The 20,626-nt window shown below is 31.5% G+C and overlaps 1 protein-coding gene across 1 annotated transcript in view; it reads right to left on the minus strand.

Annotated features, from left to right (window-relative positions):
- Nucleotides 1-20,626, minus strand: part of VPS13A (vacuolar protein sorting 13 homolog A) — a 257,020-nt gene continuing 236,394 nt past the window's right edge. The window contains exons 69-72 of the mRNA XM_051966655.1: nucleotides 8,290-8,375; nucleotides 5,527-5,650; nucleotides 3,842-3,916; nucleotides 1-1,476 (exon numbers count right to left, since the gene is read on the minus strand). Of these exons, the coding sequence (XP_051822615.1) occupies nucleotides 1,426-1,476; nucleotides 3,842-3,916; nucleotides 5,527-5,650; nucleotides 8,290-8,375 (336 nt within the window). The 3' untranslated portion in view covers nucleotides 1-1,425. The remainder of the gene's footprint in view (nucleotides 1,477-3,841; nucleotides 3,917-5,526; nucleotides 5,651-8,289; nucleotides 8,376-20,626) is intronic.

Consider the following 20,626-nt stretch of genomic DNA (forward strand, 5'->3'; position numbering starts at 1 on the left):
TTTATAGTTTGGCATGCTGTTTACTGTAGCTTTTACAACAAAGCAAGGTTTGAACAGATCAGAAAATTTCAAAGTCAGTAACTTATACACATTCCAAAATTTCAAAAACAGTTTGGAAAGAATCTTTTGGCAGCAGTTACAACATGCATTAGATATTCCATATTATCCAACGACTAAATAAAAAATACAGTTATTATATAATTATTCATCATTCTCTACAAAAGAAAAAAAAAGATTTTTACATAGAGAACAGAAGCCAAAGGAATCCTGCAGTCTTCTTTTCACTCAAGTGCAGCCAATGATTTGTACTGGGATGAGATTTACATCTGACTCATGAAGTTCCTGAGGCTGTGGCACTCACAGCTTGTTGCTGGGTCTCATCTTACATTACCCTGATTTCCAATAAGACCAGTGAGTTCTTCTATACAATTCCTTGAGATGAGTTATTGTGGGGAACTTAAATTTGTGGTGTGGTCTTGGTCTCTGGAGGAAATCAGGAAAAAGCTACATTTGGAAGGCTTTAGAAAGTTTTCTGTTAGATCAGAATTCTGTTGAACATGTTAAATGTATAAATCAAATCAAGAAATAAATATTGTCCCCAGGGACTTGGCTTGAGGAGGTATTTCTTTATTTTTATTCTCTCAAAGAGATTTTCCTGAGCATGATAACTATTTCTTCAACAATATATTGTCTGTCTTAAGGCAAGGCATCAGTGGATTTTTTAATAATTTATAGTATAGTGTATAAAAAGGTTACTCCAAACACCTGTACATACGAAGAATAATTTGAACCTATCCTTAATATTAAAAAAATAAAGAAAATACTTCCAAAATATTTAACCATAAAAAGAATTTCAACTATTATACTTCTGAGCTTTACCTTTCTGATTAGACTACCATTTAAGGTCTTGTGATACTAATGGAATGATCTATGACTAAATTAGTCCATCTAAAGTTCATTCAGACCATTTGGAGTAAATGAGTGTATAAGAAAGAATGGTATTCTTCAGAATATGAGCCTCCAAAAAAAACCCTGTAATTTAGTTCTGAGTGGAATTAACTTAGAACAACTCCTTTATCACTGTGAGATATACTTCTGCAACAAGTATTAAAGTTCCCTCAGGGAAAAAAAAAAGTATTTTCTTTTAAAAAATATATTAAAAGAACCTTAACCAGATGCCTGCTTTACATCAGAAACCTAATCATCCCCCAAATGGGAGAAATGTTTTGATTACATAGCTATTTTACCTGATTCCTTAATGAAACTGGACTATAACCTTTAAACATAGAGTGCTTAAATATAATTTTATACCTGATTCCCCAAATAAATTTTGATAATCAGGCACAGGAAAATAATCAGGAAGATAACAGCTCCAAGTTATGTTCTGTTTCATCCTTGCTGTCTTCAGCTAGTTCCTCCTATCAGTTAGAATCTTGGGGAAATATCCCTTACTTCTTCCAGCTTTGCAAGGACCCACTATAAACAGAGAAATAAAGGAAGATACACTCTTATTTTCTAATAAAAATTTTCAAAATGTTTTGATGAGTTTATGGGAAAACTGGTTTTCAATTTCAATTTGTGACCTGAATTTAACAAGCATTATTAATCTCTAACTTAATAGACATGATGTAAGGCAGTGACAATAGAATGACAAAAACAAAATGATCTTGACCTCTAGAAACTTATATTATGCTGGAGAATATGACATGTATAGAGGATCAGTAAATTCAAAATCTATACTTAGAATTGAGTCCTTCAGCTAAGCTTTGAGAGGCACAGATTGGATTGGATTGGATTGGATAATAGTCCAAGGATTGAGGAAAATCCCAAGCAAAGGTAGGGAGAAGAGATATGGATGGATATGTGCAGCAAAGCTAGAAAAAGAGGTTAAAGCTGCATTGTGAAAAATTTTAAAAAGTCAAGAATATCATTATCCCCTAAACATAGAAGTTAAATTAGCAAGGGAAAAAGATTAGAGCTTAGGAAGACCAATGTAAGAGACTATTACGAGTCAGGGTGAGAGATGATGAGGGACTGAACCATGGCGGTGGTCTTCTGAGTTTTTCCTTTCCCGGTTCTGCACTTATATCAGAGGACTTCAACACAAAGATCAAGTGACAGTCCTTCAAATTTCCCATCTCCTCAGTGTGTTTACTTCTCCTGGCCTACTTTTCTGTTCTCCTATACCTCTCCTACTGAGAGATGGTCATGGCCTCTATTGCTATTACATATTTTGATTAACTCTGAAATTCCTTTATGAAGACTTTTCTCATATCTTACTGGACCAAAAGCCATGTATCTACCCTCACCTCTGGGAACATATGTAGGCCACTTAACCTTTTGTTGCCTTAGTTATCTCACCTTTAAAATTATAGTGGTTAGACTAAATATGCTTTAAGCTTCTTTTAAAGTGAAAACTCTGCGAAGTCAAGGGATTAGGCATAGAGCACTATAGTTGTAACAGGATAATAGCATTAAGTCGATTTACAGAGTACTAAAAATAATAAATGGTAATAATCACTTATATTTATATAGAGAAAGTTTACAAAGCATTTCACTTTCAAAAACCCTAAAAAAGTAGGTGCTTTTAGTTCCATTTAACATCTGAGAAAACTGTGAGAAATGGAATTATTAATTTTCTGAGATCTTAGAATATATAAATGAAATAAGTAAACCACTATGAGGGAGATGTAAGTAGCAGAGATGAATAAACTTGACAATGCAATGATTAATGTGAATTATAAAATGGGCAGCTCAGAGATCTGATGAATAGAATGGTAGGTCTGGAGTCAAGAAGACCTGAATTCAAATATGATTTCAGAGATTTACCAGATGTGTGACCTTAGGTAAATCATTTAATCTGTTTGTCTCAACTGTAAAAAAAACAAACAAACAAAAAAAAAAAAACTCTGTTTTCCTCAACTATAAAATGGTTAATACTTCCCAGATTTGTTATGAAGCTCAAATGAGATATCTATAAAAGTACCTAGCCCTACATAAATACTAGTTGTCATTATGATTCCTTCTTTTATCTCTATCTGGTATAGTCATAGCTGGAATCTCATAGTTGGAAGGAACTTTAGAGTTATTTAATTCAACCTATACTCAAACAAAATTTCCTTCAGCAATATCTTCAATAAGTGATCATCCAACTTCTACTTGAAAACCCCAATGGTGAGGGGAACCTATAACTCTCTGAACTGAGACATAAAATATGTTTGCAGGCAATCAAAATGGAAGTCCAATGGAAAAGCTCTAAGTTTTATTTTATGAACATGTTTACTCTAACTTTTTATAATGAATAACTTAACAGGATTATTAGGTTCATGGACATGAATTCCAAATGTTCTTTAAACTCTTAACACTATGCCAGACTAGTCTAAAAGCAAGATCTATAACTGATCAGACAAAGGAACAGTATTTTATTTAGCATATCCTCTGATGACTCCAAACATGAGGACAATCCATACAGATGACATATTTTGTTTAGCTTTCTTAGCATTTTTCAAAGAAACAAAAAGGAGAAAATTTAACACAGTTGCCAGCGTGGGGAGTGAAAGTCCTGAGTTCCATTTCTTCCTCTGACACATACTGCTATACAACATGTAACAACCTTTCAGTCCCCCTCTATGACTATAATATATAGACAAGTTGTCAATCTGCATTAAAAGAAAGAACATTTGCACACCAGAAACTCCCAAGCTGATCAAGGTAGATATATAAACTAAATTTTAAAAGAAAGGAAAAAACCCCACAATTTCTTAACTGTCAACATATCCAGTATATAGTTTTTAAATTAGAAGCTCATATCTGTTTTAATGAAAGAGATGATTGGATTTACCTGGGCATCTTCTGCAGTCTTAAAATTAATTATTTTTCCAAACTCTTTGGCATGAAATACAGACTTTACACGTTCCTACAAATCAAATAAAGAAATGAATGAATACAAAGAATAAAACCACGTCATGGGAAAAAAATTAGCACAAGAAAAACAATTTCACTGCTCAAATGTATATAGTTCATACTAGAAATGATACATTTTTAAACAGCATTATAAGAAACAAAAAGAATGGAGAAGCACATGCATACCAGTAAAAGAACATGATGACAAACTCAGTTCTATAATTCCTTAACCTAGGAAAAAAGATCTATTTTCATTACTGAAACAACAAAATGAAGGAGAAAGAAGCAAAGAGAAAAGAACAGCAATATTTTTCCCCCCAATTTAAGACTTCTTTCCTGAATCATTAAGCCTAGAAATCATAGATAAGATCAATACATCTCAAATCTATCGACATGATTCATTATAGTTATAAGCTAACTATGAAAGAACTGATTCATGAGATCACAATTTTGAGAAAGTCAAGACCCATTCATAGAGGTTACATATAATCTCTCTCCTTTATAGATCCTATATCTCTGTTTGTAAGGAAATTCTGCCTACAGGGGATTAACTCTTTAAGCTAATAATGTGAGAACAAAGAACTGGACTTACCAAGGATCAATGATGGTATCGACACTGGTAATTATTGAGGTAATGAACCCATTAGGAGGTTTTTGCTCCTAATAGTTTTTGCTAAACAATTTTGTAAAGCTTTTGTAAAGTTCATTTTAAGTTAATAGTTCTAGTTTACAAATACTCAAAGTTTAAAAGAAATCCATCTGGGTTTAAGAACAAAAAACTAAAATCAACTCTACATCATTATTTCTTTTGTGCTCAATACAGTATTCTATATACCTTTTGTTCAGAATAGATAATAGTCATTGATAGGCCTGAATGAAAACAGGTTAACTTTATTTTCCAAAGAATCTATTTACTAAAAAAATACTCACTAAACGCTTACCATAAATCACATTGCACTAGCAGTTAGAAAAATTCTCAGTTACTGCCAGCAGAAGCTTATAATCTAGTTGGAGAGAATAATCACTAAAAATAAGTAAGAGGTTATTTTCGTCACAAAGGACTTTTGTTTTTACCATCTTTGAGGGATTCAAGATAAACATATTGTGAGGAAAACACGAACAGTAAACTCTCTAGATTTATAATCTCAGCTTAGTGCTACAGATGATAGTACAATGGTCTGATATCATAGACATAGGGGTTGGACCTGTGATTTCATTGATTAAAATAAGGAACTCAATTTAAGGAAGTATTCTCTCCAAATATAGTTCAGCATTTTTTCTAAGGATCTGAGAGGTAAAGTGACTTGCCTAGCATCACACAGCCAGAACGTGTCAGAAAGAAAACTTGAAATCTGATTCTAAGGCCATCTCTCTCTCCACTACAGCATACTACTTCTTACATGTTAGAGAATGGCATGGGAATACCCACTACCTGCAACCTGGAAGGTATTATTCTGCATACAGTACCACAGAAAGAAACATCTGTTAAAACTCATCTATTTTCTGCATGAAAAATATGCAGCCATATGCTAATTAGAAACTTATAAATTCTAAACCAAAAACTGTAAACATCTTGAAAAATAAATCTTTAACATTTTATCTTTATATTTTTATTCAATATACCTTGGCCTCAATACGTAATCTTCTTCCATGAATGATAAATGGCTCTTTGGTAAATTCATCAAAACTGTATTGCCATTCACAGGTTAGCTGCCCAAATGTTCCTTTTGTCACAAACAATACACCACTACAAAAAATAAATAGAATAACAATAGCTAATATAATAATAGCTAACATTTATACAATAGTTTAAGGCTTTCAAAGAGTTTGTCATGTCTCTGTCTCTGTCTCTCTCTCTCTCTCTCTTTTTTTTTTTTTTTTGGCAAAAATACTATGTTTTGATCTTCATTCAGTCTCCACAGTCCTCTCTCTGGAGGTGGATGGCACTTTCCATCACAAGTTTATTGGAATATTCTTGAATCACCTCATTATTGAGAAAAGCCAAGTCTATCACAGTTGATCATCAGTTGTTACTGTGTACAATGTTCTCTCGGTTCTGCTCACTTCATTTAGCATCAAATCATGTAAGTATTTCCAGGCTTTTCTGAAATCATCCTGCTGATCATTGCTTACAGTACACTAATATTCCATTATATTCATATACCATAACTTATGCAGCCATTCCCCAACTGATGGACATCGATTCAATTTGCAGTTTCAGTTATCTCATTTTATTCTGAAAACAACCCTGAAGTGGATCTCTTCGATAAAGAGAGCTTTAATTGATCAAAGATGGACAGAAGCAGCTACACCCAAAGAAAGAACACTGGGAAATGAATATAAACTGCTTGCATTTTTGTTTTTCTTCCCGGATTATTTATACCTTCTGAATTCAATTCTCCCTGTGCAACAAGAAAACTGTTCGGTTCTGCACACGTATATTGTATCTAGGATATACTGTAACCTATTCAACATGTAAAGGACTGCTTGCCATCTGGGGGAGGGGGTGAAAGGAGGGAGGGGGAAAATCGGAACAGAAGTGAATGCAAGGGATAATGCTGTAAAAAATTACCCTGGCATGGGTTCTATCAATAAAAAGTTATTTAAAAAAATAAAATAAAATAAAATAAAGGACATTGTATAGATCAAAAAAAAAAAAAAAAAAAAAAAAGGAAAAGAAAAGAAAAGAAAAAAGAAAAGAAAACAACCCTGGAAGATAGATACTATTTTTAAAAAAGTAAAAAACTCCATCAGCCAGGAATTCTTTGTAGGTACTTAATAAATATGGCAATAGGCTAATTTTTCATGGAACCAACTATTTTTCTCTGTTTTGGGGTGGTTTAGATGTAAGCAAAGCATAAGAATTATTGTACTTGCCACTAATATTCTGGGTAGTACTTATTTTAGACCCTTGAGTGAGAGGGAATTTCCCACCTTAATGAACACAGAACAAAAAAGACAATTTTAACATTACTTCTGACAACTGATATTCTTACAATTTCATACTCCTTAAAATGAAAGTTAAGGGACTTTGATAAGGATCAATTAATGCTCACAAAGGCCTTTTTTGAAAAGTCCTATTTTGAATTACATTTATACAATTTCTCAAAGCAGAATTTGTTTCCTATCTTTCAAGATGAGTAAAAAAAAAACGCTTTCCCTGCAAAATAACTTTTCCTTTAACCTACCCCCCAATTAATTTTTTTTTTTACTTTAAGAATATAACTGTTATTGCCTGCAGGGAGTTCACTAAATATGAATATGCTTTGTTTTTCCCAGAGCAAAAAACTAAATTAAAGACACAGCTGATGTCTCGTCACTGGCTAAGGTGGAGGAATGAAAGAGCTGCTGTTCAGCATGCATTTCCCTAGCTTCTATTATTACTTCTGTCTAACTCCTTTCCTTCCTCTCTGAGGCGAAAAGAGGAGGGGCAAAGAATTATTATCAGTCTCTCAATAAACCTCCAATGACTTTGAAAAGCATTTAATAATTTAACAACTCATATATACATATTAAAAAATATATATCCACATACACACAGACATATAAAGATGTACATGTGTGTGTATAGATACATATTGTGTAAATATGTCTGGTTATACCTATGCATCTATGTCATTCATATATAAACATATCCCAATGTACTTTCCTCCCAAAATTTTTGGTAGATATGTACCATCTTCATTTTACAGATGAAGAAACTGAGGCTCAGAGTTTAAAAGACTTTTCTAGGAGCACACAGCCAGGAAATGGCACACATAAGACTCAAAACTCAGATCCATTAAAAGTTGGATAGACCCCAAAGGTGAATAAGCAGCCCTGAAAAGGTCTCAGAAAGCTCTCACACCAGAGATACTACTGTTCCTTGGATACTTCATATACCCCAACATTAAGGCAGTATGTACATAGAATGTTGGACTCAGATTCAGGAAGACTTGAGTTCAAATCCAGTCACAGACATCAGTGTGTGTACTATATCTGTGAATTAATGCTAAGATTTTACAACTGATCAATTAGGCATATGCCTGTTGGTCTATAATTGTATGGCATGAGAAGAGAAGACAGGGAAATCATAAATAAGTAACTTAGTAGCAATGCATCTATCTCTTTTGTAAACTAAAAAGTATTGTTTACCTTTGTTAAAGGAAATCCAAATCTGATCCGTGTCTGTGTTTGTTTACATAACGGTATTTGATTTTGAACTATTTAAATTGTGTTTGAGATTGCATCTATACATACTTGTGTGCATAGCCGAACTTGTGTGTGTATGTATGTATATATGACTATATATGAGCAAAGATTTGGATGACAATTTGTTCTTTTCATTAACAACTATTTGTAAGCTTTTACTAAATTAAACAGCTGAATGTAACTAATAAAAATTACCTTGTGGTTATCATCAAGAAATCTGTTTTATTGACCATAACATGGGTAATATACTTATTTTTAGCAAATCTTCCATTTTCTATCACCTAAAAATATAAAAGAGAAAAAAGGTTGATGCTATAACTATGTTAATGTTACTTACATCTTACCCTCTTCTAGATATTATAGGGGAAAAAATTCATTATCACATTTCTACAGTAATAATCTACATCCTAATTTAAAAATCAAGAGCAAATTAAAATTCATTTAATTGTTATATTCACCTTTGTCAAAGTACTTACTTGCAAAGATTTGTTAAAGATAATTTTAGCTAAATGAGGATCTTTAACACAGATTAAAACCTATGAATTAAAAACACAACTAAATGCATCAGAGTTTAGATCAGACAAAAATGTTATTTAACAATCATGTTCATTTTTATCCTGTAGAATAAAATTAACAATTAATTAGGTCCATTTGACAACACATATAAAAGTCCACAAAATACCATAATTTATGATGGTTCTCTGCGATTTCCCTGTAATTCCCTCTTGTTCTGCCTTTTACATCACATTCATTCCTTTATCATATTTCACCTGCCCTGTACCCGTGGGAAGTACAGAAATGACAATAATTAATGAAATTGGTTCTTCATTGCTCATTCTACATCAACTATTATTTTCTCCAGATGTGAAGCTGTTTGTCAAGGTTATTATTAGAATCTGAAATATTCAAATTTTAGTAATCTTAACCTTTTCCTTCCTATTATGATAGACAAGATGTATTGATGGGCATATTAGGTAACTATGATTAGAATTATGTAAAGCAAAAAAAAATTGTATATAATCTAATTAAAATGTTACCAACTTTAAAGATTTGGGAAGATAGCAAAGATGTTAAAGATTTAGAAAAGAAGGCTAATGAGGAACTATTAAGAGGAATTGGAATTATTTCATTCTGAGCAAAGAACACACAAGAATGACTTTATAATATCAAATTTCTAGAATATTCTTAGCATAAAGGTGAAGACTCTTCTGTACAGAGATTCCCCAGGTAGCTTTTTCACCTCAGATAGAAGAAATAATGGGAAAAGAGAAGTATGAAAGAAAGGAGCAAGTCATATGAAAGAACTTCCTAATAAGTTTGTAAAACATTGGAGTGCATTATCCAGGAAAAAACGGGAATGCTTCTAGGTTTTAAAAATATACAATCTCTTTCTATTTGTTGACTATAACTTGGTTATAAACCTAATTCATTAAATCAAGGAAGTAGTTTAAACACTCTTCCATTTCTACAAATGTAAAAATCACAAGCTTTAATTCAATTCCTAAATGTCTATGATCTCATTTTGCCTTTAATGCCACTTCACATTAAACTCAAGCATGGAAGTTGGGCCTAAATATTATTTGAATCAGATTACACTATAGCAGCAAAGGAAAAGAATGAACAGCTTTTTTCTCCCCATTTTTAGTCTCTTGTGACTAATCTGAATCAAAACCAGGAGTATGATAGTAGAAGTAATTAAACTAATTTCAAAAAAACCCCACAATTTCTGAGTATAAACAATGTCAAAATTATCTGGGAAGAAACATGTGGAATGTCCTCTAGACCCAAACTTTCAAAGCACTTAGAAGTTGAGGAGATAGCAAAATAGACAGTATGGCATGATTTGAACTAAATAGTACTTGATTCCATGAGCTATATCTTTTGTCACTGAGGTTTGTGAGAATCATTCAAAGAAAATTCCTTATAGAACAATAATGAATCTAAATCATGAATTAATGGGAAAACATGGCCATGATTGAAAAGAAAAAGCAGCTTTCAAACTAAATGCACTTGAAACATAATATAGAATTCAAAATTCTGTCACAACAGCTCCTGTTCCATGCTATTATTCCATCTCTATTTCTCTTTTCTTCAACTCTATATATCCCTCGCTCAATCAATAATTATATCCTTCCCATTAAAGAATACTCCCGTTTCATTGTTAAGATTAGTTGTTTATTTTCCCTGCCCATTTATTTATTTTTCCTTCTTCAAGAACTTATGTATAAGATCACAGCTGTCAGTTTTTAGACCTGAAAAGAATCATTTAGTATAATTTTTTTACTTTACAGAAGACATCAAAAAAAGCATTTCTAAAATTTGTTTTTCACAATAATTGTGACATAGGTAGGCACTTTTATTTGCCCCCTCTACAGATGTAGAAACTGAGACAAAGTGAAGTTAAAAGGCTCTATAGAACATCTGTTGTTTTGAACTGGATGGATTGCAAGGGCCACATAGTCAGGATGATCACCCAGGAATTCTGACTCTTTATCCAGTGTTGTACTCCCAATTCCAATTCTGTCTATGGCTCCCTTTGATAAAATACATTCCCTGGGCCTCTAATAACAAACAGTGGCACCTGGTGGCTGTTGATATGAACAGGACAGTTATGATCTCAAGATACTCAGACTTTATAAATGTGAAGCCCATTTTATTCTGTTTATACCATGTTTGTTTGGCTAAGTGCAACTTCCAATCATCAAACTCCAATTATTTTAAATTATCAGAATCCCAATACCATTTACTTGATTTGCTACATGGCTTACCGGTTCCCAAAGTACTGTGTGGCAAATCTTTATTAAAGTGAATTAAGCAACATCTTTAAAATTTGAGATGTATCTGACAATAACTGGTAACACTTTGAGCTTTTATTTAAAAAAAAAAAAAACAGAACTGGAAATCATTACCCTAAATCCTCAGCCAGTAACTAAGGGAAAAAACTAGATAGAAGTTTCATCAGCACAACATATTTTAATCTGAACTACTGATATTCCCATAGTAGCTTCATTTAGAGACTACAACATAGCACAGATAGAGAAATTTTCCTTGCTTTATTCTTGATGAATAAACATTCCCTCCATCAAATGTTTAAAAGAAATGAACAATGTTACAATATTTAAGACATTGTACTCATCACTCATGTTGGAATCTGTAGTCAACTAAACAATAAAATCAAGGTCACTGATACTGGGATTTAGAACTACAAGTACATAAGAAAAAATAGTTCATTTAATGCAAACAAATGAACTGCATTATTACCTACACATGGAAACAGATGAAAAGAGTAAAAGCAAATGAGAGGACTGTTTTAGTACTAATCTTTGATATTATCTGGACTTCATATATACAGTGAAACCTTCCCCTTAGAAATATGATTGAAAGAAACCAAAAACATTTTTGAATAATTAAAATTATCCAAATATTACAGAAAAAAAGTCACATCACAGATTGCAAAAAGATCTAACTGGAAATTAGAATATAGCTAAGAGGCAAACCACTACCATAAAACATTTCGGATCTCAAACAGCTATTAGTCATTTATGGAAAACTGTATTTAAGAAATTATTGTGTACATTTAAATATATAACAGACCATTTTGGGTTAGAATGGGATTTTTTAACAGGGAAGTATAAATAGAAAAAAATCTATTTCACTTAAATACAACATAAGAAGTCAAGAGCTAAAAGGTAAAGATGACAGCCACAAGAAATCATTGGACTATGAAATAATATCAAATTACAACAGATATGAAAACAGGATAAACCCACAACCTTGAATGGGCACTGAAAGAAGTTTAATGGTAAGGATTTTATTTATGTGTACTTTGTGAAACAACAAATCCCAGGGAAGGATAATTCAAAATTCTCCATATATTCTAAATAAGTAACTATATTCAGTGGAAGAAAGCATACACCCTGATTTTTTTTTTAACACCAAAAATGACCTTTTTCCTCAGTTACTTAATAAACAAGTGAATAAAAACTAGATCAAAACAGTATTTTCTTCAGCAAATGACTTCTAACTGAATAGCCTCTCCTTCCTAAAGTCACCTGGTAAGGTAAAAGTTTCAGTGGTTCATATCAATTTTGATATTAATCTCAGATTACAGCAATAAACTAAATTGAACTAGGCTTCCTTGATCAATTAAACAAAACTTTACTAATTTAAATTCTTTCTACATCTGGTCAGCAACTTTGGCCATCAACAAAAGGAAAAGTTGTAGGGGCACCTAAGGCATTTACTTCTGCAGAATATAAAAGTAAGAATATAAAAACATACGAATAATGAAACATTATGTGCTCAGACCAAATCTTTAGAGAATCCCTAGATTATTGGAGGCTGCTTTGTGTGCAAGAAATTATGTTCTTGGTCACAATGACTAGAGTCTCTGAATTCAAAGATAACAGCTGGCAACTAATTATCTTACTTGCATAGCACCTACTTAACAAAGATAATATTTAGTTTGGTATCATAAATGCTTGAGTTAATATAACTGCATTTGTTAAAAATAGTCTATAATTCATAGTAATCCCAACTAGTAGGCTTTTAATGAATCCAAAAGAAATATGTATGGCTGTTAGCACGTACTGTTTTATCCAAAAATAAGAGATGAAAGTAATAGTATTGCTCTCTTTTTAAAAATGTAAAATAGCAAGATTGAAAAAGCAATTCTTACTTCTTACTGTGTGTATTTTATATATAAGCATACTTTTATACAGATATCTATAATGCACACATATGCAATGTTTCTCATGTACCACCACAAAAAAGTTGAAGTTCTATTATATATAATTAAATTGTACTGTCATTTTCATACATATGTAAAATTCTAATTTTATATAATCAATTCTACCAAATCAATTTAGCAAAAATCCAAGAAAACAGTTAAATTCCCTTTTTGTTCCTTAGTCAATCAATTTTTAACCTTAGCAGACAGAGCAAGGGAAGCACATTAATCTAGAAAGGTAAAATTTTCCCTAGAAACTGTAATATTCCAAGTTTTAGTACCTGGTCACTATGCTTAAGAGAGCTCAGGCTAAAAATCAACTGACATCTTCTCAAGAGTTAAGTCATTTCCCTACAGTACATTCATGACTGACAAAACTTTCATCATTGTCTGATAAGAAGGGAATTATCAGAAGTAACCAGGACTAGAATTTCTTACAGATTTATAAAATATAACATTCTGAATTATCCTAAGAAAATAAATATAAATGAAAAAAATAGAGTGTCTTCTAATTCAACAATAACATTTAAATTTCAATTTTAGAAAAATGAGGAAGACTATGGGTCACAGTCTCAGACTTAAAGCATTTCATAAGTGATAGCTATTAATATTATTATTATTAGCAATATTATTATGGGTGATATAACACAAAACTTGTTCTAAAGATTTACAAAACACTGTACATATTAATTTGATTCTCAACAACTCTGAGAAGGTACTATTCTTATTTCCATGTTATAGATGGGTAAAATGAGACAGAATTTAGGAGTTGTGTCCATGGTCACACAACTACTAAGTATCTAATGCAAGATTTGGGGTTCAATTGTTTTCAATCAAATCTGACTCTTCATTACCCCTTTTGGAGTTTTCTTGGCAGAGATTATGGAGTGGTTTTCAATTTACTTCTCCAGCTCATTTTACAAATAAGAAAACTGAAGCAAAAAGGATTAAATGACTTGTCCAGGGTCACACAACTAGTACAAGTCTGAAGTTGCATTTGACCTCAGAGCCTCTGGATTACAGGGCCAATACTATATCCACTGCACCACTTAGCTGCCCAAAGGTTAACTTCAGTAAGGTAAATGGTGAGAGTCAGTGTAGAATGGAGGCCTCCCTGAAGATGAAACTTAAAAGAGTTTTTGTACTGTCTATGTTATAAGAATGTTTCTTATTAGGTAGAATGTCAGTTTGAAACAAAGATGGATTTAATCTTAAAAAAAAAAAAAAAATCAAACTTAAAGTAATTCTATACTTTTTACTTAAAAAAAAAATAAATAAAACACCCTCAAACCCTTTTTCTTAAACAAATTTCTACCTGTATCAGATACAGTAGAAAAAATGTCATAAATGTGATATTACATCTTTCAAATAAATCTAGTAATCATAATCATTCAGTTGATTTAAGCTGCACAATTTGGCCAAAATGACTATTTCATATTTTTTAAAGGTCAATTCTTCCTAAAAATCTAATATAAAAAGAAGATCTGAAACTTCTGTAAAGAAAAACTAAAACTTCAGAGGCATATTTGGTTAATGCCAACAAATATAATTAAGAAATATGTGCATTGTACTACCTGAAGATTCCAAGCAGAACAAATTTCCTGTTTTAGTTCAGCATAAACTCAAGGGCCCTATCACCAAACTTAGTTTTAGAGTTCCATAAATTTTTCCATAGAGGCCCTTCTTTTTTCCAAAACTTGAATTCTGCTATCCTTAAAAACTAGAGAGCCAGTCTTTCTAAAAAGAGAACGTTATCTTTCTCCATGGGGTCTATCTTGTCTAAGACTAACAAATCTGATTCACCTGTATAATAGAATTGGGCTCTCTCCTCAGCTTTCTCATCCCCTTCAGAAACATCTTTCTGAAGAGAAAGAGGAGCTGAATGAAGAGTAATATCCAATTAGCCTTTGGGAGTCTACTTCTTTTCACACTTACTGAAAATTTCAGGTGAAGTCAGGCAGACTGTTCGGCACTACTCTGATGATAAGACTGCCTATGATAAGACCCCTCCTTCCAGATCGTCTTCCTGAAGCAGTATAGGTAAGGATCATATCAGCTGAAGGTAGGTATCTTCTGATTGCTGTCAAGGCAGAGCTTCAAGCTATTTGCAAACTCCTGCAATTTCTGAAAGAAAAGAAACACACAACAAACAAAAACAGCCTCTCCCCCACACCATATCACAAACTACAACTATGCTGTCTTTAGAGATGACAAGACAGACAAGACAGACAATTTTTTCAAAAATGGACTTGATGAAGACTATATCACCTACATAGGTCAGCTCTGTGTCAATATGCCTACACAATGAGAGGCAGAAATTTATTTTTTACAGATAAGCTAAGACGATAAAAACCTTCAGGATTGGGGGGGTGCAGGGTTTGAAGGAAAATGGAGACAAAAAGAAAAAAGCTGACAACAAAGTAACAAATAGTAGTTTTTCTTTTTAGACAAGGTCACAAAAAAGCTGCTGTTACCAAATGGTATGCTCAGAAAGAAAGGGCTCTTGCTCTACATTGTGAATTAACTTGTGCACAATATAATTTTGAGGTGTTTTATATAACCTCTAAAAGCAATTCTATCTTCCATAATGTAAAACACTATCAGGAAATAATTAACTTTTACATGGAAGTGTTTTGGTTCTGACCAAATATAAATATCATGGCTTTACATTAAATTAAAAAAAATTAATTTTCATCTAATCTCTCATTTTTGTTTTCAAAAAGCATTAAGAATCACCTTAAACACAGCATGATTATCCAGCTAAAAAAAAGGAGCCTATAGAATTGAGATAAAAATATATTTCAAAGTAAAATTAATTTAATTTAACCAATATTGCTATTATTAGAAGGCTTTAACTTTTTATTTAGGTTTTTCCCAAATTGCTCTTAAATAACTACTAATGCTTTGAATTCTTATTTGCTCAATAATCAATACTTCAAATAAGTATACCTCATTTAATACCTCATTTAAACAAAAAATTTTGTTAAAAAATGTGAATAAATTTGAATTTTCAATTCCTATGCTTAATAGTAGAAGTTTATAATTTCCCATATTGTGAAGAGAGGATGACGTTAAAGGGGTTACAATTTAATCAGGCTTGAAATCAAATACTACCTTGTGAAATTTGCTACAGTGGAAAAAGTACTGAATTTTTAACCAAAGGATTAAAAGAACAGTTTCCAATCCTGATTCCATTATTCAATTACTCAATTTTAACTTCAGTTTCTCACATGTAAAATGAAGAACTTGAATCAGATGTCCTCTAAGGTCCTATCTGATTCTAAAACTATGACATAATTTGAGACCAGTTTGTTTTGTTTCTTTTTTTCATCTCTGCTACATCATTTCTGTTTTGGAGAGGTGAGGATCAGAGAAATTAATTGCCTAGTCCTCTTTTTGGTTGGTCATGTGACATGAAATTTAATTTTTTTTAAAAAGATTTAAACTAGTATTTGAGTTATATTGCTAGTACAACAAGGCTGATGAAAAATATTCACCTTCACAAGCTGGCTGAGTGAACTCTAGACTCCAGGAATAAGTGGATCTACCACATTTTAAATTAAAAAAACAAAAAAAACCCAAACATTAAATCCATACACATTGAAATAACAAATATATACAACTCTTCATGACTCAATTGTGTAAGATCACTCCATTTGGTAGTGATAATAAAATCCCTTAAAACAAAGTTTTTATATGTGCTTACTATAATGCATTCTATATGCTGTATACAAGAATTTGAGAAAGTTTTTTAAAATACCATTCTATATTTTCTTTTACATTGATTTCTTTCCACCCCGAAAATGTATGAAAATATGTGAAGATAAATGAAACCAGTATCTGTTACCCAGTAATTTGTTATTCATAGCCTTTACTGACTTGAGTGGGTGGTATACACTGTTATTAATATTACTAAATTAATAACATACTACTCTCAAAATCTTAGTTATTAGGAATTACAGTCAACATGGAAAAATAAGTATAAACAATTCATGATTCTTTTAAAAGATTTAAATAAAACAACCTCTTAGATTAAGATCCAATACACTACTTTGAAATGTGGCCTTTAAATTTTTTTTTTTTTACTTTTAAGATCTATTAGCAAATTTATGTTTCTGCCTATAGACTAAATAATGCAAAACCATTTCCTCAATCTCATCTTCCCATATTTGAAACCAGCACTTTTTAATAAAAAGTATATCAAATGGCTTAAGTTAATACCATATAATTCAATGTTAAATCTATATTACTTCTAACGACTTTGAATTTGGGGGGAAAAATGCATTCTCAAAATCTTGCCATTACATCTCAGTTCAACTTTGTGTCTCTGTAGATTTTAAAATAACCATTTGTTATTTAATTCATTATTCATAGTATCATGTATTCTTGTTATACTGCTTGATTATATAATGGGCAGATTCCTACTCTGTTATAAAGTTTTCCACCTATTTTCCCTTCCTAAGTTCAAATCTCTAAATTAGAAGAAAAAAACAACAAAACAAGGGTTCCTTATAAAAAAGAAGAGTTCATGTATACTTGCTTTTCCATATGATTCATCATCATCCAGAAATTCAATAAAGTTATATAGCATGGAAAAGATATCTTACCTAAGTCTATTTTTACGTAGCAAATGCATTTTGTGTCCTAGTTCTCAATGTAGATTTCTTTTCGGTTCACTTATTGTTTAATTTAGAAAACTGTACTGGTTCAATTGCCCCTAATAAACATCCTCACATTATTCAGGGAGTCATCTTATTAATAGATTAGAATTGAATCCAAATGCAAAATGACTGAGAAAAAAGAAAAATATTTGTCCATGTGAAATGACCCCATCTCTGAAATACTAAGTGGCATAATTCTCAAATCCTAAAAATATTAAACCTTTTTTTTTTTTTTTGGCTGAGGCAACTGGGGTTAAGTGACTTGCCCAAGGTCACACAACTAGGAAGTGTTAGGTGTCTGAGATCACATTTGAACTCAGGTCCTCCTGACTTTAGGACTGGTGCGCTATAGATTTGAACTCAGGTCCTCCTGACTTCAGGGCTGATGCTCTATCCACTACACCACCTAGCTGCCTCTTAAACCTTTCTTAAAAAAATAAACACATTTATCTTTGACATAATTTATGTAGCTTTGTTTACATATGTGTGTATATGTATATATATGCATATACATGTATAACCATATAAAATGAAAACCTCTAATCATAGGTAATTATGAAGAGATGATTTCACTGGTAAATCATTATGAAGGGAAAGGAGAGACTTTTGAGTATAAATTAAAATTTTAAAAATACCTATAAAGTAAAAATACTTAATTAAAAAAAAACATCTGTAGTCATTTTTACAATTCTTAGAAAAACTGCTTCCCACTCATTTCTAGAAGAATTTTCCCATGTATGCGATGTCCTATATCAGAGACAGCATGGAAAGAGCCCTGGATTTGTGATTTAAGAGACTTGATTCATATCCTGGTGTAAGCATCTACTTACAACGCAAAAAATCATTTAACTCCTCTGAGCCAAACTTTTTTCCTTTTTAAAATGTGGATAAGTTTGTACTACTACTATTTCATAGGTCTGTTGTGGGGAAAGCATCTTGTCAATATTTTAGCACTACAGAAACATAAGATATCATGACTCAAATGTACAAGATCAAATAACTTCTAATTTATATGGACCTTCAGTTAATACACTGAAGAAATATGGTACTAATGCTTTGTTTTTGTTTTTTTTTAAATAAAACCACTGCCCTTTTCTTCTCCTACAATAGAACTACAAAACTAGTTACAAAATGTTAAATTATTTTCTCCACAAGCAGTTTATCACCACTAAGTATCACCATTGAGTCTTTATTTGTTATTCTACACAGTTGAGGGTAAGAAAAATTTTCTTTTCCAGTTTTTCTCTTTACAGATACATACATACAGAAAATTATCCAGTCATGTAGCTTCTGGCTTCTAGTAAAATTAGGAATTTGGGAATGTGTATGGTTGAGGGGAATGATGTGGCACAAGGAGCTAGTGATAGCTATGATTTTAAGAAACAATGATGGGGTTCCAACAAAGGTTGTTACTATCACCTATTTGCTCAGATTACTTGAAAAGAGCAGATGTAGAGTGGTAACAGAAGAGGCATTTAATTTCTTTGTATTCCTTGACATCTATGTGAATATAATGGAATAGAAATCTTCACATATTGCTTTGTTTCTATGCTCACATTTTTCCACATCCAAAATTTATAAATCTTGTAGTTTTAAAGTCAAAATGGCCACTTTCAGAGACTAATTACCTGTGGAAGAATAACAACATAGACTTCAGAATCTGAAGAAAATTAGAAAATCCATAACCTGCGTTAGTTGCCAATTTAATAAGAAAACTAAACTATGGTATACATTTCTGGAATTTTTTTACAGCAAGAGTAATGGTGAAGCAATATGTTTTACTATTAGTCAAGAAGATGAAAATCATTCTGATGACCCCAAAATACAGTAGTCAGTAAAGAATCAATTACTACGTCACTATTGCCATTTATTCTTTGCAAACTCTTTGGGATGTCAGGTTTAAAAGGGAAGATGATCAAGGCATATAATCAACTCAATGAAAATAAGCAAAAAGCAAGCATGTGATGTCCTAAAAGAAATGGTTTTACTCACTGACTTTTCCAACTACAAGAGTAAGATACACACATGATATTTATTAGAAAAATTTCTACTTGAGCTAATAACAATTCATAGGGGGGAGGATGTAGAAAGATATATAAATTAAGAAGTACTATAAAACAATATAAGAAAACAATCCTTATTAGCTCACTGGAACTCTAAAAAGGAATTAAAACTATTATATTGCTGCCCTAATTTATGTAAAATCAAAAGTTAAAATAACTAAAGGAAATCAGGATAAAGTAAACATGGTCGCAAAATGGTTCTTTTTCCTCCCTTTTCAAAGGACAAATGATTATATTATTTTATCTTTCTAGGACAAATCACAATTATTTTTATCAAATGTACAATGTTCCTTCCATGTACACTGAATGATGGAACAGAACAACAGATTCACATTCTTTTAAATTATACAAGTTTATTGTTATTGAAAGGAAACTGACAAGATAGTTCTGAAATAGAAAGTAAATATAAAAAACTGATGAGCTATTTTTCTCCTTTTTTTTTTAAAATACATTGGTAATACAGTAAAGTCCAGAAAGGTTACAGTGAAAACATCCATATAATTGATGAATTTTGTTAACAAATGAGCAGATGACTTAAAATAAAAAGATACTACAAAGAAAAACTTGCAAATATGAAAATAATAACAAAAACACACTTTATAGACAAATCTGAAAAAGGCACTTGTTATTACAATACTAACACAATATTTTGGACACAATCAAATGATTTTATATATATATCTATGTATCTATGTGTATATAATATGGTCATCTTTAGACATAAAATAATTTCTATTTCTGTTTAAATGGTGTAATTATATTTCTTTTCAAAGTTCCATAAAAATGTAGTAAAAAGGGAAAAATAATTTAACACCCTAACTAATGAACTGTAAAAGTTACAAAAGCAGCCACACACAGTATGAATGAAGACATTCAACTCAAAATGATAAATAATGCATGCGTTTAAATAATACAGATCTGACTAATCTTCATCATCATCACTACTACTATCGAGAGTCTTAATCCACTCCCTGTAGGCATAAAATTTCTGCAAGCATGGTAAAAGGAAAAAAAAGAAGTAAAAAGGTTAGTTTAACATGGCAAGTTGTTTTAAAAACATGCACAATTATAAAATGTTT

Source organism: Antechinus flavipes, chromosome 1, assembly GCF_016432865.1.
Source record: "Antechinus flavipes isolate AdamAnt ecotype Samford, QLD, Australia chromosome 1, AdamAnt_v2, whole genome shotgun sequence".
NCBI lineage: Eukaryota > Metazoa > Chordata > Mammalia > Dasyuromorphia > Dasyuridae > Antechinus > Antechinus flavipes.